General features: G+C 44.4%; 1 protein-coding gene across 3 annotated transcripts; it reads left to right on the forward strand.

The window, feature by feature from the left end:
- Positions 1 to 326: 326 nt before the first annotated feature.
- Positions 327 to 24,399, forward strand: LOC108935122 (ribonucleoprotein PTB-binding 2-like). Of its 3 annotated transcripts, XM_029250307.1 has the most exons (16): positions 1,087 to 1,110; positions 3,503 to 3,555; positions 5,026 to 5,092; positions 11,241 to 11,707; positions 16,027 to 16,218; positions 17,822 to 17,948; positions 18,321 to 18,403; positions 19,391 to 19,489; positions 20,185 to 20,281; positions 20,430 to 20,695; positions 21,168 to 21,279; positions 21,626 to 21,744; positions 22,137 to 22,229; positions 22,453 to 22,575; positions 22,685 to 22,876; positions 23,159 to 24,399. In XM_029250307.1, the coding sequence occupies exons 2-16, from the start codon at positions 3,532 to 3,534 to the stop codon at positions 23,279 to 23,281; spliced, it is 2,184 nt and encodes a 727-aa protein (XP_029106140.1). In that variant the 5' UTR covers positions 1,087 to 1,110; positions 3,503 to 3,531; the 3' UTR covers positions 23,282 to 24,399. The 3 variants fall into 3 exon arrangements, with proteins under 3 accessions (XP_029106139.1, XP_029106138.1, XP_029106140.1); XM_029250306.1 differs by lacking the exon at positions 3,503 to 3,555 and having other exon boundaries at positions 327 to 1,110; positions 20,185 to 20,245; XM_029250305.1 differs by lacking the exon at positions 3,503 to 3,555 and having other exon boundaries at positions 329 to 1,110.
- The last annotated feature ends 364 nt before the right edge of the window (positions 24,400 to 24,763 follow it).

Genomic DNA, 24,763 nt, shown 5'->3' on the forward strand with positions numbered 1-24,763 from the left:
TGACTGTTTCGAACATAAAATGCAAACACACCCTTGCCTCTTGTAGGTTTTGTTCTCTTCAGAACCTAGGATGTCTTCCTTTCAAAGTAAAGAAGAAATGAGTTCACTGCTCGTACGACTAGATTATAATGGTATGCGGAGTACATGTTGCGGTGCGACAGTAGGCGCAAAGGATGTGTGCCGCTTTGTATGTGTATAATCAGAATATGGTGTTAGGAGACGCTTTAAATGTGTTACAGCTTATAAAAACAGCTGCCCTGTCAGACACCGGAGAAACTGAATTGTGCATTAAGATATTTAATACCTCTTATTTATCAGACACCTTTGTTTGTCCAAACTTAGAATATTAGTAACCGTTGAAATGATTTGCCTATTCGTACAACATGGTAATCTTACTGGATCGGTTCAGGATTAGTACAGTTACAGTACCTGATAAGTTGATCAAAAGTAGCTACAGCTGAGGAGGGGGCTTCACACCACCACCACCAGCCGTCATTTTGCAAGCCAAGGCAACAGCTATGCTATTTTGCTGCATGTGGTTGTTTACTTTATGCATCTAATGTACATGGACTCCATGATGGAGCCACGTAGCCACAATTTATATTTTATTACTTTTTCCACACCAGTGTAATTAGTTCAACGGGGTAGAATTAGTGCTCTTTTTCCCCTGAGGCTGCAATTCCACTGCTGGACGGCGGGGGGCGAAAATCGCTGGCCCGCTCTCGGCGCTTTCTCCGCTGCTGTGATGCTTCGCGCGGCTACACCGTTCCGCCCGCCAGAGTGGATGGAAGGACGACTGAGCGGACGCCCACCTTCTGCCGCTCGCGCTCACTCGCCACCGTGCTCTTCAAAATGGCGGCGGACTCCTCCGCGCAGCCCGCGGGCACGCACGCCTCGCTGCAGGAGAACGCGCTGCCGCGAGACGACGTGCACGGCTCCGCGGAAGGTCGGTGGGACGAAGCCGCGCCGGCCGCAATAGCGAACAGCCTGCGGGAGCTGCCCGAGTTGGAGCCGGAGGAGGTGGGCCGGCGGCTGGCGGGAACTCTAAGGGAGCTGAGCAACAGGAGGAAAATAGTGATGAAGAACCTGCCGCAGGACAGCACGAGCCAGGTAGCGCGAGGGGTCCCTCCCCGGCGTCACGGCCGCGCGAGCCGCCTTTCCGCACGTGCTGCGCGAGCCCGGCTGGCGCTAAAACTAAAAGTATCTGTTCTCGGCAGCAAACTGCAACTTTACGACTGCGTAATAAGTGTGTAAAGCGCGATTGAAGGTGTTACAGGAACTTGGCGGCGCGACGCAAGAAGGTGGAGTTGGATCGGCGGCTGGGAGAGAGGCGAACTCTACCGACCCCCCCCCCCCCTCACCCATTTACTCACTCACTCACTCTCTCTCACACACACGCACACTGATATGACTGTCGAAAATAGTGGCAGTGAGTGAGTGGTAACGATAATGCCTGGACGTATCTCCTCATGTAACTTTTCGTCCTCTTATCTCGGTACAGTCCGAGCACTCGTGGCTCAGCAGCCCTCCGCCAGGCTTCCTCAATCTCATGATGACGTACGAGAGAGTGGTGACCCGCTCGCGCTCTCTCTCTCATATATATAAATAATATAGCATATGTTTGGTGGCGTGTGGTAAACCCACTCGTCGTGTTGTTAAACACTACGTGTACACACTGGTAAAACCGTTGCTGTAGTGTAAACAATTTGTCCGGTGCTGGGAGAGGAGTAGAGTTATATACACACACACGCACGCAAGCACACGCATTGGCGCGCTGGGTGTAAACTAAGTTTTATTCTTCATAACTGCTTTTCTTTTACCTTCTGTCTTTTGCCATTTCCCTATTTTTCTCACACACTACTGCTGTCACCTGCTAAACCTGCAAAATGTCGTGTATACTAGGAGGGTACACTTCGTGATGAGCTTTTTTTATTTTTTTTTTAAATAAATTTATTAATGCATGTAGTATTTTGATTTTCCTCCTTGAGTTTTTTAAATGAGTTCTGTTTCCATTGGCAACGTTGTGCCAAAAATGTTTCTCTGCTTGGTACCTCAACTAGGCTTTTATTTCACCTCTTGCTGAATTATTGAAGCCATACGCTGAGGTGAACCAGTAAAGGAAGCGAAATAAAGAAATGTATGAATCTGCCCCCATATGGAGAGAGTATCACGGTTTAAGTCTGTTGCAGTTCATATGTTTTCCCTGTGACCTTCGAGATGGATGTGGGAGACCCTACGCTCTAAGGCACGCAGCTCATGGGTCGTCTTGGAGCAGTCGGTTGAGGGTTTCTGTGGACGAGGTTGCAGTTAGATTTACGTTTATCTGATGCTTTTATCCAAAGCGACTTAGAATGTTAAGGTCAGAATTATTACATGCTTACAGTCATTTACCCATTTATACAGCTGGGTAATTTTACTGGAGCAATTCAAGGTACGTACCTTGCTCAAGGGTACTACAGCCGGAGGTGGGATCGAACCTGCGACCTTTAGGTCCAAAAGCAGTAGCTCTAACTGCTACACTACCAGCTGTCCCTTCTTGTCCTGCCCGCTTCGTGAACTCCTCTGGCACGGTGAGAGTTCATTCTTGCATTAGCATTCCACCTCTTCTGCTGCCATCAAGGTCTCGTTCTGAGGAACACTTGGTGTGAACGTGCAGGAAGTGCTCTGCTGCAGCAGTGTAGATGGATGCTGTTAAATATTGATGCGATATCTCATTTTTACATTGCTTCTCTCAGCCATTTGTTTCCTCTCCGCTGGATAGCGTTTGTACAGTGACTGTGGTGTATGTTGTTCCCTTTGAAGTAAAGTGGTATGTAAAAGCTCCAGCGGGGTGTTATTGGTGAGACATAAGAAAGGCTTTCCCGGTAAAGTCTTCCGATCATTTTCGTTACTTCTATCTACCAGCGAGGACAGCTAGTAGTGTAGTGGTTAGAGCTGCTGCCTTTGGACTCAAAGGTTGCAGGTTCAACTCTCACTTCCAGCTGTAGTATCCTTGAGCAAGGTACTTACTCTACATTGCTCCAGTAAAAAATTATCCAGCTGTGTAAATGGGTAAATAACTGTAAATGGGTAAACATTGTAAGTGGGTTTGGAGAAAAGCATGAGCTAACTGAATAAATGTAAATGTAGCAGACCTGATCATTCCCTACACACCAGCAGGAACACTACACTACATCTACTTGCAAGGGGTCTGAAGTCAAAACTCATATCAAAACATAGGTCCTCAGTTTTGCCTCCTGTATGGTACTGTGAGCTCCCTCTGTCCTGTAGAACGACTAACTCCCTTTTAGCATTCAAGAAGAGTCTCAGAACACATACTTTTTTGGACACAATTATTTCCTGTCTCACTCAATTCTATAGGCAGCTACTCGTGTATTGTGCATCAGGAAAACGGCGGCATTTGGGAAGCCTGACTGCTATGAAAACAGCCTGTCTGTATTTAAAACTGTAAGTCTAAATTAGATCTAAATATATTGTAATACACTTTTATTTCTTTTTTGAGTTGTAGAAAAGCATCTACTGAAGTAATAAATGTGTGCTGTCCCTGAGCAGCAGGTAAAGTTCGCATAGTAGTATTTGCTCTGTTGACTCAGGTAGTCTACTGACATGTTGTTTGGGTGTGCTGTGTGTGTTGTGTGAGAGAGACAGTAAATAGTAGATATTCCTGGATTGCATGCTTTGTGGCTGCCTTAACTATAGCAGCTTTTGTAAAGGAAAATTGTTTTGTTGTTAATAATTTACTTATTAATGGTGCTGTCTGTTGAATTATGAACCAAGCACCAAAGAGATGTTACACTGGTGCATACTGTTGTATGCAGAAGTTGCACCAATAAAACTATAGAGCAATTGGGAATATGTGCTGGGAGGATTTATTTTACAATGTCATTAAATATAAGCAAAATATCCCAATCCAAGATGGGCATGTAAATGAGTGTGGCAGTCATCCACATCTTGAACTGATTGAGAGTGTATATAAGGAAAAAACATCGCATGGTCCTTTGCTTGGGGCTGCTTGGTTTAAATTATGTAGCTGTGAAGGCTGCAGCAGCAATATTGCTCACCAGAGACCACACAGGCAGCATCCATACATACTTTTAGGCTTTATTTGAGAGCACAGTGTCACCTAGGTTGAAGGAACCCCTTCCTTTTTCTCCCCTATATTGTATGTATGAATAAATGTGTATGTTTGTGCAGCAGGAAAAAATAATGTACAAATAACACCTAGTGTTGCCAATACAGGGGCCTGTTTTTTTGTGACTTCCTCTTCAGGGCAGATGTGCAAATAAAATGATCCTTGTGTTTGTGCACGTGGTGAAGTGTGACCCCTCTGTTAGCACTTTTTTTTTTTTTTTTTTCCCCCCTGCTCCTTTTCATCTTTTTAAAATGTCAGATTAAACTCAAGCTGTCACTGGGGCTTTAAAACAGATGAATGAAATGGATGCATTATCAAGAGGTGAATTAACATTTGCGTGCTGACGACAACAGCTGACACTGTCCTAGATGTTCCACACTGAAAGATTTTCTAGCAAGATGAAGATTTAATGATGGCTTGTGTAAATTGATGGAATAAACCTGATGTCTTAATCTAAATTTAAATGTTTGAATGCTTATCAAGTGCTTTAAAGTCTTTTTGAAATCAATTATATTTCCACTAAGGAACATCATTAGACAGGGGAGTTGGAAATCTTTTTTTATTCCACTTTTGATTGCAGATTTGACCATCTTGAGATGAAGCAAAAATGAGGGTTTTGTGGTATAGCCTTAAGAAATAACATGTTGTAACAGAGTAATAAAGTTTTTGTTTTCTTTATTTGCCGAGTATGCTATTCATATCTTGGCGGCTCTTATCTGGCATCTGTGTTTATGTGATACCGGATTCGGGTACATGGCAGTATTTGCTGTTCTGTCCATTGTCTTTGGACTTTAACACAAGGGCTGAAAGAAGCCGACTCGCAGGTTGTGCATTGATGTTATCGCCTCCATCTGACCTTTTCGTAAACTAAACTTTCTTTCTTTTCCTGGCAGGAGATGCATGATATTTTAAAGGCATACGAACTGAAGTACTGCTACGTGGACAAAAATAAAGGAACAGGTAACAGTCTAGTCGTTTGTGTGAATTTGAGGTTAACTTTTTTCCTCCTCCTACCTACACTAGCTACTGAAGGAGTATTTGCATAAATTAAATGTTGCCACAAATGTGTGTGGTATTTTTGTTCAGTACTGTGTACTTGATGTTGAGGAATCTCCAGTGTGTCACACTAGCAATGCTCATTTGTGTGGTTGCGATCGCCCCTCTTCCTGTCAAACTCGCAAACACCAAGGGTCAGTTAGGTGCCTGTTTGGAGGCAGGTGGAACTGAGGAATAGTTCTATTCTTCAGGCATAGAGTGAGAGTGATGTGCTGCAGGCCAGAGGGAAAAGTAGGCAACTCGTATAACACTCCTGGGTACTGCTTAAAGGGGGGTGTGGTGGTAATTGGCAATGACTGAAAAGGGAGTAGTTACTAGGTAATTGGCCTCAGCTGAACTGGGATGAATAGGGATAAAATGCAGATACTTTTTTGGCTAGTGTTGTACATAAAATTAACAAGACAAAATAAAAAGACATTAGGACCCTGGGTTTGTTGTGGTAAAACATGTAGCAGTGTTCTCAGTATATACACTTATCAATGTGTGTGCACTTATCAAGCCACCTTTATATTAAGCTGAACTGTTGGCAGTGTCCCTCTGAAAAATAGGGAAATGTACAAATGGAGCAATTCGGTGAAATGCATCCTGTTGCAGGTCATTTTATAGGTTCATAGTGAAATATTCCACTTCTTAGGATATAGAAATAAATGTTAACCCCACCACTGAGACCCTGGAGACAGTACTGTTGTGTCCCAGTATATTAACTTATTCAGGGATACTGGGACCTTCTGAAGTATTACTTCCAGGATTTGCTCATTAATACCTTTTCTGTTCTGAATGTGTCCCTTTGAGAAGAGGTCATTGCTCTCTGCTAGTCTTCCAAGAGTCTGTAATTTAGTGTGTATGCAAATATTTTGAATTGGAGCATAACTATCCATGCCCACGCACACTGTTGTGAGTGACAACAGTTGGCCATCATACACTCAGGGTGTCTAGATCTAGCTCTCTCTGAGAAACTCCTAGATATACTGAGGTCTAAGAAGGAAGCAGTTTTCCCCTACCCCCTGTGTAAAGACAATATCGCATGTACATAAGCCGTGAAAAAATAAAGTGCCTGTATGCTTGGTGTTGACTGCTAGTGTCACCTGTGTGCTTTGCATAATCTAGGACAGTTTAGTAGAACTGGCTCATTTGTGCAAATTCTGCTACTAAAACATCCGAAGGATGAGGATGCAATTTTAAAGGACGTTTGTCTGCATCGGGTATTGTACGAGAGCAAAATGTGGAATTGTCCAACACTTAGATAATGACTTTCCAAAAGGTGGTTTTGTCCATATAAACAGTTGCTATTTTAGCATAGAAATTTACATTAAATACCTTTTTAAACAGGATTGCAGCAGCACCCAAAATGTATCCTTAATTATGTACATATATTTGAGCGATCACACCTTGAAAGGCCATTTAATGCGACCATACCGGCTGTACCGTGTAATGACGTCTGAGAATATCCAGGTCTTCTTGGTTGGTGCTCTGCAGCGGGGAACGCCTTGTACAGTCTTGGGTCTGCACTGGGGGCCCGTCATATCATTAGCCGCACTGCTGTGTTTATCTTATTTTGTTTATCCTCCCTTGGAAAGTTTATGCGATTCTTGTGCTGCAGCCAGAAATGAGGCTTACTTGCCATATATGGAGCCGCTGTCATGGCAAACAGTACGGTAGATGTTAATTTGAAGTGTCATAATCTGCTCTGCAGGTTTTCCCCCTTGCAGGCGCAGGGAAAACGTGATGGCAGCCAGGGGCAGTTCCTGCCTGCATTGCGTAATGTGATGGTGAGGAAGGTCGGGGCAGTACCGGTTGCAGGGGAGCTGATGCTAGAGTATTGAGATGTTTTGGCTTTGAGAATGAGGTTTTTTTCCCGTAAAATATTTGACAGGCAAATCAAACCTGTCCTGGGAAATGCTGGACAATCTTACCTCTTGAACAATCTGTTAGGTTAATTTGCTATGCAAACCTCCTTTTAAACAAAACTGCACACTGAGGTTTTTTGTGGGGGGGCTTCCTTTCATCCTTTCTTATTGCCTAACTCTACTTGGCCTAAAGAGGATCCAGCAGTCTAGAGGGAGGCAACACCCAGTTTTGCCCAGTCTTATCAAAACGTCCTGGCTTAGGCAGACTTCTCATAGCCATTAGATACCCCTATATTTCCCCAATGTGCTGAAACTGCTGATATTTAGGCATTTTTTCCCCTTCTAATTAAAGGACAGAAACCAGGAGGGATCTCTCTGATATTTAAAGATGAAACGGCATCGCTGTCAAGTCAGGTTCGGCTCACTGCGTGTTCCTTCACCATCGTTATAACTGCTCACTGTCCTGTTTCCAGCTTCCAGTTTGCAGTTCAGAGGAGTGATCAGGTGCTGGCAGCAAGAAGGCTGCTGTTCTGCAGTTGCCTGGCCAAGGCTGAGGCACAGTACAGTGCTTGAATCTGCTCAGGGGGCCAATGGTACAGGAGGTGACCACTGGTTCAGTGGGATGGCAGAAGGCTGCCAAGTGGGGGTCTGTCTGAGTGCTGTCGGTGAGGAGAGCAGTGTGCAATGCCATGTCTTGCACTGCTAACCCAAAGTTCAAGCTAAAAGATGCCTTCAACTCACCCCCAGCAGAAATAAATGGATAATTATTGTTGACTGTGATTGGACTTCCTGAAATTTTTTCTTTTTACTGTTGATTTCCTTCTGAATAAAAACCTCCTCAAGTCCACCTTGTACCAATTCTCGTCTGGTCACTCTCCTGAACCAGGCAAATGCGGCGTTGAACATACAGCTTCAAAAATTAGCACAGAACTGAATCGGCACCTCTGTGACGCAGTCTCTGTGTTATGAGCTTTACACAGCTGTAATTAACAGGGCTAATATTTGGGAACTACTAGTATCGAAACGCCAATCCAGAAAGACCCAGGTGTGAGGAGCAAAAAAAAAAAAAAAAAAAACGCATCCCTGAGAAATGGGGGGGGGAGTAATATGGTCTGTCATCTTTCACCCTTTTAAATACATTTTCACAGATTTATGTTTGGAGAAAGCCACGGGATGCCTTCAGCCTGCAGTGTCTTGCCAGTTGTTAAACATAATGGGGGATCCATAATGGTACCTGGCAGCAGTCTCATGGGAGTCATTAGGTCTGGTCATAGTTCTATACAGTTGTATAACAGCAAAAGGAGTATATTTACAGTACCCAGTGCACCCTGTGGTGCAAATACTGTTCCCTCATGTTGTTTCCATATTGCAGGATGATGAACACCAATATGAAGTAAAATGCCTTCTATGGTATGGGAAGTTCTGAGCAGTGTGTGGAGTAGCTTTCCACCTCCTTCATTCATCACAGAACTGGAGGCTTTTCTTCTTGAAGAATGGTTTAGTATTCTACGACACACAGTTCGGGACCTATATCCAAGGAGGACTGAAAATTTTCTGAAGGCAAACAGTGGCCCTACTCCTTTTTGGGTCCTTGATACTAATAGGTTGTTTTGTCTGTCAGTATAAATGTTGCAGAGGAGTTGTTTTGAACTGTGTTAAAGTATAGAAAGGGTCAAAGTTTGTTAGATTGTGGTCAGGCTTATTGAGGCTAAGTGTCTTTGCATCTATTTTAAAATTTGACTTAGCTGCAGTGGTAATTGCATGGAGCAGGCAGTCTAACTATCAAATGCAATGAATATTGATGTATCTTATTAAAAATATTGTGGGTAAGTTAGGTGTTGCTTTGAAAGTTGACACCTTCAGAAAACACTTATTTTTGTGCATGCCTACCTGCTCCATCTTGAATCCTTATCCATGCAATCTTCAAGAGACCCTCAGATGGCATCTGTAAGGCCTGAAGCAATTTAAAAAAATCCCTTGGTGCATTATTAACAGGGCTGCTCTGGTCAAGCTCAGTAATGTGATGTGTTGGACTTCACAAAAGTTTGTTTTTAACTAATGCATCTCATTGCAAAATTTCAAATCTTCACCTACCACTAGTGATTTGACAAAGTGCAGATTCTTACCCTAGCTTCAGCTGGGCAAAGCATGTTTTGAGGCCAAGTTCTTCAGAGAGGTGTAAATGTACAGCAGAGTGTGTTACTGTGCAGATGGTGTCACTGCTCATCTTTAGCAAAGAAGCAAAAAAACAGGTCTCTTCTGTATCCTACACTGGAAATGGACTGATGTTATCATTGTTGCCCTGTCTCCTTACGCTATGGCTGAGCAGTTATTGGTAGACTGGTGGTTAAGTAAACCTGTAATGTCATATGTGCTACTTTAGTGCCTGCTGTAATACCCCTGAGGGAGATACTTATTCTGGGTTGATATACATTCTGGTACATGAAGGGGTAAATTTGAAAAGAGGTTTGCGTAAATCAGTTAAGTCTGTGATGATGATTTTGCTTGTCGTTACTTTGACTAAAGAGTAATCATCCTCACTTATGATGTACATTGGCACTGGAAGAGTGTTATTTTTGTCATGTTGATGTTTAAAACTAAGAAGGGCCACACAGTCTTTGGGCAGAGAGCAGTAACACCTGCTCTCCGATGATGATGCAACTGGTCTGCAAGTACTGTGTGTGTGTGTGTGTGTGTGTGTGTGTGTGTGTCCGTCCATCCACAGTCTGTGCACCCCCTTGAGCTGCTCTTCTGTTGAGAGAGTTCACTGGCTGGTGCTAGAAACCACTACGAATGTCAAGGCAGAGAGCAAGGCCTTGAAATGAACCACTCTGAGATAGTTTCACTTTTTGTGCCAAGATATTTGCCTTTTTAAAGTCATTTAACCCAGCTACAAATGTCCTCTGAATAAAAACGTTTACTAATGCTCTTCCTTACTGTTTAAGCATATATTTTTGCACACACCAAACATTCTTCATCTTTGTGCTTCTTCTAAAACAGCTTTGATAAAACAATGAAATGATGAGCGTTGAAATGATGTTTGGTCAGTCAGTCAAAATAATTTTGCTATTCTGAAGTGGTCCAAACCTCCTGCGAGCTGCTTTGAAGGAACATTTGAACACGAGAATTACATTAAGGTAACTATTCAGGTCTCTGGGTTTGAGTGCTGATAGAATAGAAGCTTGTCAGAGGTACAGTAAATGATGGATAGCTGCTTACTTATGTCCACAGGGCTAAAATATTATGTGGTTTTTCTGCAAAATACATGAGAATTTAGAGGAGCTTTGCTGATCGAGGACACTCCCTTGCTTGAATAGGTGGCATTGCTCAATCTTGTATTAAATATTTGTGTATAGCTGTGTAATCTACTATAATTTGTTCATTAGTTTGAACTACATGTAGAGTTTGTGTGCAGTATGTATGTTTTAAATTTTAATATAACTCATAAGATCTTTAATATAAAAGTTAATAGTTAATATAACATTAATTACTAATATTAATTAATACTAGCATCCTACTTGCAAACAAATTGATGGTATTTAATGCATTTATGGTCTCTCAATATATTTTGACCAGACAGTGGTGGCTCTGAAAGAAGTTAATATCATAATGTGAGGATCTGCTATATTAGCAAATGATTCACACTAAACTAGAACACCAGTCTGCTTTAACACCTGATTTAGAATGACACAGATGTCATCTGTGGTTTCTCATGAGCCATTTGTCACTATTAGGAAAATATAGTTGTAGGGTTAGAAAGCAGCATTACCATTAGTTTTGCATTAATAGGGGCAGTGACTTAATGGCACTTTGACCACGGGTTCAAATCCAGCTCTGTTTTTATGAAGTTTGTATGTTTTCTCTTTATTGGCACAGTCCAAAGACTTGTGTTTCAGGTGGATTGGTGACTAAGTTGCTATTTGTGTGTGTGTGTGTGTGTGTGTGTGTGTGTGTGTGTGTGTGTGTGGGCTACGGTTTCTCTGCTGTTTATAAGTAGCTCAGTGTACCTAACTTTGTAAATTTTGCTTGGACAAATGTGTTGGCTCAATTGAAATTAGTACCAGTTAATATAATCCTCCATTTCTTGGTCTGCTAGTTAGTTACTAACATTCTTTGACCATTTCACTCAAGCTGAATCTTTCCTGCCCTTGTTGTTGTTGTTGTTATTAGTCATGATGTTATTTATGATGCTCATATTGTTTCAGCCTTTGTGACCCTGCTGAATGGTGAGCAGGCTCAGGACGCCATCCGCACCTTTCACCAGAGCATCCTCCGCGGACGGGAGGTCAGTGTACAACTGCAGCCCACCGACGCACTGCTGTGTGTGGCCAATCTGCCACATACACTCACGGGCACACGCTTCGAGGAGCTGGTCCGCACTTATGGCAACATCGAGCGTTGCTTCCTGGTGCACAGCGAGCGCACGGGCCATTCCAAGGGCTATGGCTTTGTGGAGTACATGAAGAAGGACTCAGCATCTCGAGCCCGTGCTGAGCTTCTCGGTCGACTGCTGGAAGGCCGGGCTCTCGTGGTGCAGTGGGCTGATGTCAACCAGATCACCGCTGAGCACCTGCACTCCAAGTGCCTCTGCGTGGACAGGCTCCCTGCTGACTGCAACTCTGAGAAATTGGCATACATGTTCGGGGAGAGACACAAGGCTGTCTTCTGTCAGGTGAGCATCTGACCTGTTAATCATGTAGTACTGTGCACTTTTTTTGTCACTGAAGTGTAAGTGAATTAATCAGAAGCAGTCTGTTGTGATAATTCTTTATCACATTAATGAAATTTGGGAAAAGCTCAAATATAACATCAACATAAGACTTGAGGAACTTGTTTGGAAAGCTTAACCTCTGAGATCTTTCCTTATCCAGGTGGAGTGCCTTTTCTAGGGAAGGAAAAATCCCACTGCTGAGCGAAGCCACTTAATTACCTTAATTGTGGAAATCATTTCTTTAGTCAACTGAAAAGCAGCCAATAGTTTGACCTTCAGTGAAAACCTGTGAGGTTGAGAATCTCTCACTTGAACTCAGCCTTCTCTTTGATGAATGACCCAGTATTCCTCCTCATAGAACACCCTTTCACTCTGTCATCACCCTTCAGAAATTCAAAGTCTTTCTAATTTTGCTGTCTTAATCTTCAACAATTATCGCTATACAATAAGCAAATCATAATTAGTCCCTTCACCCAGTACAAGGTAATTCATAATAGATTAGACTTTTCTGGGCATGCTGGGTCCTAGACCTTCAGTCAGCGTTTCTCCAGTTCTCCTTGTAGACATTTCCCTTTGCAAAACCCCTGACAAGCTGTCACATCCCTGTGGTGACTATTCCACTCGCAGGTATCCTGTATTATCTGAGTCTTGATGGTGAGCGGTCAAGTGTAATGCAGTTTAATGGGGAAAACTGCTGTTCTCCTGCTCCATGGACTCATCAGGGGAGGTGATTTACATCTACTGAAAATGTGGCTGCACATGAGATGTTTTGAGAAACATAATATGAGTCATTGTAAAAAAAATTTAAATACATTGTTTGAAAGGGGGTGGGGGTGCGTGGTGGCGCAGCAGGCTTGGCCAGGTCCTGCTCTCTGGCGGGTCTGGGGTTTGAGCCCTGCTTGGGGTGCCTTGTGATTGACTGACTGGCATCTTGTCCTTTGTGTGTCCCCTCCCCATCCAGCCTTACGCCATGGGTTGCTGGGCTAGGTTCCGGCTTACCGCGACCCCGCTCGGGATGGGCTGCCTCAGCCAGTGCATGCATGCATGCATGCATGCATGCATGTTTGAAAGGTTTGACTGCTGGGAATTGAGTGATATCTTTAGTTGTCCACTTCTTGGTGATAAAAAAAAAAAAAAAAAAGTGGAGTTAAAACACACTCCCCCCCCTCGGTGTGTTAATCCTTGGAGTACTTTGCATTAACAGCCTTGTGTGTGTCATCCTCACCCCCCTTCCCCAATAACATCTCTTGTCTTCAGTTCCAAGAGTTTGTACTGGTCAACGCTGAGCATGCATAGCATGTGACTCACTGCTCTTGGATCCCCTGTAAATGGTTTTGCTCTGGTACCTCCTCTTCCAGGCGATCAACTTCCCTCTCTGCAGCGTTGACCTTCAGTCCTCTTCCCAGCTACTTCTGAGCTGAGCAACCATTAGACCTACAAGCGCAGCAGACAAATATTACCTGGGTTTGTTGTCATGCAGTTGAAAGGATCAGACTTTTGATACCGACCTGGTTTTAACATAAAACCGCACATCTGTATTGCCGTTCTCAGTCTTAGGTTGTTTGTCACTGGCATGTCTACATATCTTCTGACTCATTTATCTGTCACATATCACTTTCAAAAGCACTGCTTTAGAAGGAGAATGCTGGAAATGTCAGGCTGTGGTTAACATGTTGTCAGGAGCTCAACACTGATAGTGTCAACTCCGAATAGTGGACACAGCTGGTGTGGAGAGTCCAAATGGTGGACATCACTGGCCTGCCTTTCTGAGAAATAACACTGACTAAACATACTGCAGCCCACAGTGATTAGTCTTTGTGACAATTCAGTCATTGTTCACCCCATTTTACTGGATACTGATGCATAGCACTGGAAGGTAATATAAGCAATAAGTAATATGCCAAAAATTATGGATATTGTTGCTAATTGATTGTAAGGAATGAGAAAAATAGGAGCTGTATGAAGAAAACGGTACCTGAAACTGAATACACCATTAGTGGTATCCCACAGTTACAAAAGGTATATTTTTAGTGTAGTCTCAGGTTATCTTTTCTCAAAATGACCCTTGCCTTGTAAGACTTTGGTGTTAAACTTTCTCAGCATCACAGTAAAGGGGCCTTAACTTTCTTAGGCCTGACCAAATACTTCTTGAGAGCAGTAATGAAGAAACAATAGCCTTTATAATGAACTTTTTCACTTTGGATTGTTTAATAAAACCTGTGTAACTAGGGGTGTTAGAGTAACATTAAAATTCAATGTTCCTTACTGCAAAAATTACTCAACCTTACTTCAATTATAAGGGCTGCAGCATTTCACATAGCCTTTTTTGACAAGGACTAGTGGTTAAGATGCAAAATGTAACAGACAAGCCGCCCACTTCAGTGCGTTTCTGTGAATAGGACGTCATGGGTATCTATAACCGCAGCACTTGGACTGTAACTTAATCCAAAATTTCCCTTGGTGCAAAGAAGGTAACTGGAACCAACCAGCTGGTACAAACTCCTTTCATGTTCACATGTTTGTAGTCCAGTGTAATTATTTATGTTTCGCACACTATGTATAGAACTGTTTATAGCCTAGAGAAGCCCTTCTTTGATGGTGAAGCCCCAGTAAGCTGTCTAAGTGGTTTTGGTCTCAGCAAGGCTTGTATTCAAGACCTTTCTCATGTACTGAGCACTGTATGGGGGAGGGGGGAAGAGTAGTTCAAACCACTGGTTGTGTGTGTTTACAGGAAAAACACATCCGTGTGGCTGAATTGGCTGTGTTGCTGCTTTTGCTGGCCTTCCTCCGTACACCAGGGTGCATTGGTTTCCAGCACTTGCTAATGTTCTTCCACTAGCTAGAAACCGTCAAGCAGTGAGAATCTCTCACCTGAAGATCATTAATCACTCACACGGACACTAAACCTCATCCTGCTCATCATAAGGCTGTCTTTCATGATCCCTGCATCTCATTAGAGACACTTCAGACTTTCCATGGCTTCTTGACTAAAATGGGTGGCTTCTGTGTTGCTGGTAGTCATTTTGACACTGTTGTACAGTGTTTGTAGTTGTTTCCTTGAGTTTAATTGTGATTGTACCCAATATTTACTTAGCATCTTTGTCCAAGGTGACTTATAACATTAAAGGTAATGTAAAGGTTTTTACACTTACTTTTGGGTAGCTTTTTTTTTTTTCTTTTTTCAGGTAAGTGTCTTGACCCATGGGTACTACAGCAGGGCTGAGGGCTCAAACCCATTTGATTTCAAAGCCATGCCTGTAATTGCAGTGCTATCCCAACAGAGTACACACTTTGAGTTGTGTACTTTAGACCTTTTCTGCTGAGCAGTATAACCTTCTTGTTCTGCTGAACGGGAAAGTTTGGTGGATGGTGTGTGTGTGTGTGTGTTGGAGAGTGGAGTCTTATACCCAAAGTTGGGGTTGCAGAGTTGGGTACAACTCCCCCAGGAGCTCTGGTTTTTGGTTACAGTGGAAAGATGAACATCACAGCTTAAACATGGCACAGCTACAGCAAGGTGGCCAGAAATGATTGTGTGTTTTTTGAAATTGGTTAATGTAGCTGCTTGGCAGATGCCCCCCCTCCAGCAGCTTACAGGTTTGTACACACCAAAGCAATTTAGAACAGGAAAGTTTCTTCTGGGAATTTAGATGTTTTTTAAAACAAGTCCAGTTACTGAACATCTGTGCTACTGGCTGCTTTGTTAGGCAGTGGAAGATTTCCACATGTGTAAAGTGAATGATTTTTGCATATTCTGATGACACATTGTGTTTGCTTGTGTGGTCTTCAAGTTAGTACTAGAAAACCTTCATATAGATAGACATTATCCGTGCTCACACACCATCTGAAATCACTTCTTCTGAGCGGGGTCGCAGTGAACCAGCGCCTAACCCGGCAACACATGGCCCAAGGCTGGAGGGGGAGGGGACACCCAGGACGGTACGCCAGTCTACCGTAAGGCACCCCAGGCAGGACTCCAACCTGAGACCCGCCAAAGAGCAGGACCCAGCCAAACCCGCTGCACCACCGCTCCCGCTCATGGGCATTTGGCTTAATTTAACCATTTCAGTGCACTGAGACTGTTCTAGTGTAATTCTACTGCTCATTTACATGATGAAAAGTACATACAGTAATAAAAGGAGATGCACAGTGCCTGTGTTTATATGCTGAAGCAACAGTTGGGTGGTGGTGGCTATGTTTGCGCAGAGGAATCGGCTGCTCCTCTGTGCGTTTGCATGTGAAGCAATGTAGTCTGAAGCTGCCGTTTCCCCATTCCCCCGAAGCTGGCTCAGGACGAAGGCAGCCCCGTTGGCGGATTCGCAGTCGTGGAGTACGAGACTTCGGAGCAGGCAGAAGAGGTCCTCACGGAGATGGACCAGCGACTGATTGGGGGTCAAGAGATCCGGGTGTCCTTCTGTGCCCCAGGGACCTCGGGCCGAAGTACGTTGGCTGCTCTGATTGCTGCACAGGGTGTGGTGAGTGTTTTCCCCCTGCTGGCCATATACAGCTCAAGATGCAGGTACTGCAGGCAGATGAGTTTTCATGTTCTTTATAATCCAAAGTGGGTTGGGCTATAAATCTTATGATTTTGTAGTGGCATTTTACGCAACTGGGTTTTACTATACCAGTTCAGGTTATGCACCTTGTTCGTAGGGATAGTAGCTTCTCTGGAGACTTCATGTGAAAATGTAATTTCCAGTCTGGGCAGCGAAGGCTTATTTCTGAAGCCATACAGTACAAGGCAGTTCTTTTACCCTTCCTCTAATAGCTTATTATGGCAATAGAGTATTGTCATGTATTTACTCTTGAAAAGTTGACACTGCCAAATTGAGTTCAGTGTTTGTTCTGATGCGCCAGTGGCCATTTATTTGGTCGTGTTCAATAATAACACTGTAAAACATTATACGGTGTCGTCTGGTGGCCTTGTGGGAGGGGGACTATTCGTAGATGGAAGAATGAGCAGACTGCCTAATGAAGTAATTCTTACTGACACATCTAGGAATACTTCAGAAATGCTAACAGCAAGCTGCCATGGTGTAGACAGACTCATTCCGCACCCAGTATCAGTAGTTGCTGCAAACATGAAAGCTCGGCCGGAGAAACGTCTTATTTTCAGGAAGAGCTACCACGCCGAGATAGCTGCTCCCATTCCTGTCAACACGAGGCCCGCCCTGGTGAAGTAGCTGCAACTCCTGCCTGCTACACGCGATTTGGGCAGGACAGTCCCTGAGGCTTACTTCCCTGGTTCCTTGCTCCAGGCAGGACGGCTCCCTCAGAGAGATACCGGGAAAGGCCCTAATGAGACAGGTGTTGGCAGGATGGCCTTGATGCAGCACTGACAACCTACAGACAGACTCCCTCTCTCATTATCATCAGCTCAAGTTCCACTGAAATGTACAGATTGTAACACTTCATTGAACCAAAAGTATATGTAATTAGATTTTCCATTATGAGTAAAATGACTTAATAGATGAGTATATTTAGTAAAATAAAGGTGGGGAAACGATTAATAGTCTTAAAGCTAATGGAGGTTCAGACACTTGACTGGGAAAATTTGTGTGGCCCTCAATTCTTTGGAATAAACAGCATGAAAACATGAATTATGTGTGACAGGGTTCCTTACATTTGTTCCTGGCAGCACACTGTATATTCTCACTAACTAGGCTGATAGTACTAGTACTTTTGACTCAACTCTTCAATGTGATTTGACATGGTTATCCTGGTGAAAGGTTTTTTTTTTTTTTTAATGCCTGTGGGTCTATTCCAGTTTGAAAAAATGCTCGGTACAGATTAGATCTCATAGTTTTCAGCCTTTGCTAATCCACTAGTAATAGAAATACTAATTTAATTAATAGAAATACTAATTTGTTATGCTAATTTGTTCTCCTGTAGAATAGTTTTTTTGTAGCACAAACACACTTGAAGAAATTGTTGTAATTGCTGATATAAGTGTTTGAACAAGCTGGATGTGTAATTAAAGAAAGATCAACATAAAAAGGGACACCCCCCCCCCCCCCCGCAAGCATGAGGGCTGAGAAGCGCTGGTCTGTGATCACGCTGGACTCTGTGCTTCCGCAGATGTCCAACAGCAAGAGGGGTTTGCTTCCAGAACCCAGCCTGGCGCAGCTGCTGAGCAGCATGAATAACCCGGCCGCCCTGCAGGTGCTGCTCGGGCCCTACCTGGCAGGTGGCAGCAAGCACACAGGTGAGCTCTGCACTTCCCTGGCCCCAATGCAGCCATTCTCCGTGCACTCCAGTCCTGCCTCCCATCCACTGTATTTCATTGCTCTTGTGTACCACCTTAGCTTCTTTTATTGCCCTTGGTGCAACTTGTCTAATGACAACCTCAGACAAAGTTCTTGTTTGTCAAGGGAACCAGGGACTCGGAGCATTTCAGCCAATCCCTTTAAGGCAGAATAGAATTCCAAAATTAAATTTAGCAAGGGATTAGATGTCAGACTTCTCTGCATGCTGTCAGGCAAGTTGATATTGGCTTAGACGTGCTTCCTTTTTAAGAAGACAGATGGGTGACCTTGACTCCGCCATGTGGCTCTTGGGTCTCTGCTTTCTCCCCCAGGGAAGTTTGGACAGATGCAAAATGTGCCCATCGTGCAGAACCCTCTCGCTGCAGCGCTTGTTCAGCTGGGAAAGGTCCAGCAGGTAATGTGAAATATACACCTTTAAAGGATGCCGTAGCTGTTCCAGCCACAGTCACAGGTGGACAATGTTGAATTACAATTGTGCTCCCTGTAGTTTAGCAACTGTTCTTATTAGGCTTATAGGCTTTTTCAGCATCAGCCCTTTCACTTTAAGCACAAGGTATTGTATATCACCATCAGTAGAAGTCATACATGATGGAATTCAAGTTTGGTGCGTTCTCCAACACAATGAAGAATTACCTTCCTATGTACATGTGCACAAATGACATAATGCAGCTTTATTTCTCATAGTGTCTCGGTAGTTTATTTCAGGCAACTTATCGTACCTCATTTGAAATGTATTCTTTTGGAGTTGCTTGTGCAGCAATCTGGTGATGTTTGGTTACTGGTACAGCTGCAGTTGTTCTGGGACTCTGAACGCTGAACTAGTGCATCTAGTGGTTGTTCCAGTGGAACTCGCACTGAGAACCTGCGTCCCATGATGTGGTCTGTTCGTTCTCTTAGCTCAACAGATTTTCAAATTGTCAAAGTTCAGATGCTGAAGTTGTTCATAAAGAAGCCATGGGATGCAAACTGTCCAGAGTACTGAAATAATGATAAACGTACCTATATTTTTAATAAAGTTTATATTTTTATTTTAATATTTAATATATATTTTTAAGCTGTCATAAAAAGACTGATATTAAGTAGAATTAATTACAGTAATCAATTAATGGAAATAAGGCGCTACAGATCTTTCCGCATCTAGTTATAACTGGATGTCATGGACTTCACAGATGCAGCAGATGTATTTCGTGCGCATTGAGTTGTCTAGGTTGTTGCGTGTAAAAATTGTCCGAACCAAAGTTTCTTTTGTTGCCTCAAGGCTGTTGTGAACTTTACAAATGAGTTCACTGCCAGTCACCCAGCACTACTTAGTTAAAAGTGTGGCCGAGGGGTTTGTGTGTAATATAGCATCTTCACCAGCCTCTTCTCCCCCTCCTTCCAGAATACCCTGCTGGGCAACGGCCTGATGGTCCAAAACCTTCTGCAGATGCAGCTGGCCCAGCAGCAGCTGCTCCAGATGAAAGACAAGCCCACCAGCACCGTGAGTGACATGCCCACGCCACCCCCCCCTACCCACGATGCCTATCCATCCACAAGCCCACAGCTGCATGCAGAATCACCCGCCATGCCCCTTCTCTAATGTCCTCTTCAGCACCTTTCCAAAAATAGTCCTGCCCCTGAGCGATGACAGCGAGTTGCGTGCCAGGGACCTCACACTTTCATGTTCCAATGCCAAGTTTCATAGTGTCAGTCAGCTCTGACTGTGTTAATGCTGCAGATGAAAGGCTGTGCTTTTACACTTTGTGTTATGGTTTCAAGATCAGGCTCTAGGAACAGTTTCAGGCCTCCAGGTTAGGGGGAATTGTTTGTGTTTAGGCATACTTCATTACCGGTAATATTACACCCATGAAACGAGAACCTCGATTCACATCTCGGGTGATTTCTGCTTAAGAATGACTATGTGAATTGGCAAAAAATGACATCCGCACATTTCGTTGCTCAGAATGCTCTGCACAGAAGTGATCTCTCCATTTTGTAGTCTCACAGTCTTATTATGCAGTACTAATATTTCAAGTTCCTTTTTATCTGTAGCTTTTATGAGTAGATTGTTGCATGTCTGCAGACATCTGATTCCAGGTCTGTAGGATATGTCATGTACGATGACTCCCTTGGGGAGCTAACTCAAACGTCTCGATGGAAGTCCAGCTCTCCTGTGGTGTGTGTCTTTCTCCCTAGGGTGCTGGTCTCCTGGGGGACCCCTTGAGTGCACTGCTGCAGAAGACTATGGCTCTGGCAGGTGCAGGAAAGGGTCTGCTGGGGGATGCTCCAAATGGTGGGTGGCATAGCAGATGTGAGTGGGCTGCTGGTGTGGCTCTGCTGCATGGAGTTGGAAAGCAGCACAGAAGGCGGAGACGGCGCTTTAGAGTTATTGATCAGTGCTGTATTTAATTTCTTTATCCCGGTTTTCCCTTCCTTCACAGAGCTTTCCCAGGACTCGTTGCATGTTTCAAGCACCACAGCAGGCCTCATGACCTACCCCCCGAACAGACCGCCACAGGCGGTCCCCTCTGGTGCCGAGTGGGATGGGACACCTGTCATTGACAAACACGCATCTGCCCGGTCGGTGGGGGGCTCACAGTCAGGGGCCCAGGGCCTGCTCCATGCCAGGGGGGGGTGCAATCCCGTCTTAGGAAGCGTACCCCCCGGAACAGCTCCCAACCCGAGTGAAAACAGCACCCCTGGAATGGTACGTCCTTTCCATTGCCGCTCACTCCTAGTGCAGCTGTACTTTGTACTCGGTCACCTCTGTCTGCTTCACATTGTTTCAGATACATTTTTAAATACTTTTTTACTTCACTGATTTTAAATAAACATGTATCATTCCAGAAATGAACAGACACAGCCCTCTGTGCGCTGAGGTTATGACATATGTTTTATTTGATGTTCCTGTGGATCTCGACATGACGGCACTTTGGACCCTCCCTCCCCGTGCTTGCTCAGCTGGGCGTCGCTGCTTTCTCTTGCAGCCGGTTGTCTGCTAAATGGTCTCCCTTGAGCTCTCGCTGCAGTTCTCTGTCCACTGCAGTAGCTTTCATTAAAATTTGATTTTGTCTGCCATTAGAGAAAACAGACTTTCTGTGATAAAACTCAGTTCTCAGAAGTGCAGCATCAACTCCGCTGTACTTATCTATGCGTCTAACGGACACGGTCTTGTGCAGACGCAGGCGAACTGCCAGGCCTCACTGCTGGGGGAGCCCCCCAAAGATGTGAAGCTGCCCTCAAATCCCTACCTGAATTTGGCCAGCGTGCTGCCAGGAATGGTCCTGCAAGGTACACCTCCCTGCCCAGGTCTTTGCAACGCACACTGCACACGCCTGTATTCTTGCCTCATCTTGCCTAGAATCCACAAACTACTGGCTAGGATATGTAATAGTCTATAGTTCCTTGGTCATCTTTTGGTCATTATCTTTCCCGGTTTCAGTGTGCAGCTGCTTTGTGTTTCGATGTTGCTCCTATACAACGTATTACAACTAGAGCGAAATGAGCCAGCAGAGTGACGTTCGTGCCGTTTCGAAAGGCTGTAAAGGTGCTGCAAGTGCAGAAGATGACCAGTCAGCGCTCATCTGTAACACTCAGCTGTGATCAGTGTGTTAGTCTTGTGTTCCCTGCTGCCCAGCCCCCACCAGCAGTAAAGTGGCCTCACACGGTGAAGCGCCGCCTCTGAAAGGCACCCCGCTGTACAGCACCGAAGCCCCCGCAGACTACATGCAGCAGTATGTGCAGCACTACTCCCAGGTGACTACTCCCAGCATGCTCTGGCAGTGCTGTCATTAAGAGGAAGCGTTATGTATTTGCTCTTATTTCCTGGGGGGATGGGGGGGACGTGGGGTTTGCTGGATTTGGTGGTTTTTACACGTTGTGCAAGTGGGCTTTGTGACGCAGGATTAGCCATACCCGTGGTGTAGGGTGCCATCTGGCCCCGTGGAGCCTTAGCGCTGACTCACAGGCTTGCAGCGGAGGGACCTTCGCTGTTCTGCCAGGAACCAGCCGCCCACCCCCGCTCCAGATTTACTGAAATAACCCAGCTGTCGGGGCAAAGTGTGAAGCAGTGCCTGTAAACCCAGCTGCCTCTTGAACTCCTTCCTGTTCAGTGTTCTTTCTTTTCTCTCCTCCTTGTTCTGGTGCAGGAAGCTATGAAGTGGTATCAGCACTACCAGAGTCAGGGCCACAGTGGCGGCAGCGTCCCCTTGGAGAGCAACTATAGGAAGGAGCAGACCCAGGTGGCGGCAGCGTCCTTCCGTATATGCATCTACACACGGGTTGATGTATATTCACAGATGTCAGTGTCTGTAATCCCTGCACACACCAGTGAGATGATTTCATACTCCATGTTTTTTTGTTTTAGATTTATGTACAACTTTTTATAAATAATGTACTTAACTAATGGGAAAATGACTTCCTTCAATCCCTATTTGTTGTTTTATTCTTTATTATTTATCTCAGGAAACTGCTGCTGCCTCTTATGGGGATTACAGTTCCTACATGCAGGCTATGAGCCAGTACTATCCGCACACACACACATCTCTGACACCTGCACAGGTCTTCCATCACAGGGATACGAGTAAGGTATGTCAGTCCATGGTGTGTGTGTGTGTGTGTGTGTTCATGTTGGTGTTCGTGTTCATTCGGGAGGTCAGAGGTCCCTGAGGAGCAATGTTGCAATGTCTCTGTGCAGGAAGCTGATCTGTCCAAGAGCTCGATGAGCAGCATGCTGCAGTCTGTAGCCAATGGGGCTGGCACCCCTGCCACCAGCTATGGTCCCCTGACTGTGGTGCCTGGGTACGTGGGGCTGCAGCAGGCAGCTCCCAGCTCAGCTGCACTCTCCCTTCCCACACCGGTAACAACAGACTGGAGTCAATGCTATTACGTAAGTTCTCGCTGGATCACTTTGGGTTTTTTATGCACTTTGGGCCGAGTCCAAGTCTGTTGCAGTCGCAAAGGCCCTCTGGGTCTGAGCGATCTCCAAGTTGCTGTGGGTGCTGAAGTGTGCTCATCACGGGGCCTTGTGCAAAAACCTGAATGTTTCTACTGGGAGTGTTTTGGGGGGAAAAACTGGATGGTGTGCCTCTTCGGATCCAGGCCCCAGGTGTTTGAGTAATAAAAGAAAAGCATGATGTCTGCTGTTCAAACACCGCCCCCCTCTCTACAGAGTCAGAACCAGGTCCGTGGGCTGAAGCGGAACTTCCCGCAGCTGCTGGACGGGTCTGCGGACCAACAGTCCCAGGGCTTAGTGGGCCAGTATGCAGACCAGTACAAGAAAAGGAGGATGTAGCGTCCCTGGTGGTCCGGGTGCCTGTGCCTCTGTTCTCAGCTCTTCTCACCGTCTGTGGTGTCCACACCGTCATCTAGAACCTACTCCACTTGTCGCGGCTCTTCTAAAAGAATTCTTAAGCCCTTCAGTATTTTCTGGATCTGCAGGGTGTCTGTTGCCATAATCCTTTTCTGTCCAGAACAAAAGTGATTTCTCTAATGGGAAATTAAGTCTCTCTTACAAGAATGTTACTGTTTAATTAAACATAATTATAAACGGTGACGTGCTTGGTTCCCTCCAGCACATCTTCTCCCTTTGATTTGGATGTCAACATAATCCCCCTGTAATATAATTTCCTTCTCTGTTTTGCTGATACTTTGTGCTAACAGAGGGGCTAATGATCATTAATGTGACAACGTACTGCTGGCTGACATTTGAAGTCAAGGATGCCGGAGGTGCGAGTCCAGCATCAAGCTGAAAAGACAACTTGCAGGCTAGGGTTGCAGGAAGGCCTTGTAAAGACCTCATGCGGTAAAGAACAGCTTGCTTACCATTCACCCCAGGTTTCTGGAAAACAGGTTTGAAACCTTCAATATGTTTAACTGTACTTTCTTAAAATGTTGTTTAAAATTTCCCTCCTGTTTAATTCAGGTTGGCTCTAACTGCATTAAGACTAACTGTTCACATATTTCAGTAACAATTTTAACTCTTAAAAGGTGGAAATAGTTTGCTCTGTCATTTCTGTAGAATGTGTGAACTTCTTACGTTGGACTGCTCTGCTGAGATGTTTAATCTTGACCATCACTGAAAGTAGTCCCTCTAGCTGTTAGACTCTCTCACTCTACCCATTCTTGAATGACACGTTTTAAAAGTTCAGCTGTATTGTCAGACACACCAAAGGAAGGTCTCCCTACCGTTACCCACCTCCTACATCTACCATCATGCATGGCTGATTTGTAAATTAGCTGTAAAGTGCACTAAAAGTCCATAAAGTGTATACTTTATTGCAGCTGCAATCTTCCCAACATGTATTTTCTTGAAATAAGTAGCTTGCTTTCTCACATTTTTTTACCCTGCTGTAGGCTTCTTAGTCATGCACATCTACTTTAATACTCCCTGTCACTGGCATAAGATTACAATGTAGGGTTTTACTATAATCCATTTATACATTAAAGTAACCCTCTGCAACCCATCAAGTGTTCGTAGTTTGGGTAGTGTTCCCAACAGCCGTCAATCACCGCTACAGGAGACTGAAGCACCTCAGGCCCACCCTACAGTGTGAACAGATGCAGTGCCTCAATGCCTTGCACTACTGAAGCTATTTTTGGACAATGGTGATGTAGATGAAATTATATGCTGTGTGTTGTACATAGATCTTATTGCATTTTGAAATAGGCATTTATTTGTACTAAATTCTTTGGCAGTCTTTTTAAATTAATTTTGACAATGCTGAATGATGCAGAGATTGTTTTTAGTAAAAGTGAAATGTAGCGTGCTGGCTTT

The sequence above is a fragment of the Scleropages formosus genome, chromosome 3, assembly GCF_900964775.1.
Source record: "Scleropages formosus chromosome 3, fSclFor1.1, whole genome shotgun sequence".
Classification (NCBI taxonomy): domain Eukaryota; kingdom Metazoa; phylum Chordata; class Actinopteri; order Osteoglossiformes; family Osteoglossidae; genus Scleropages; species Scleropages formosus.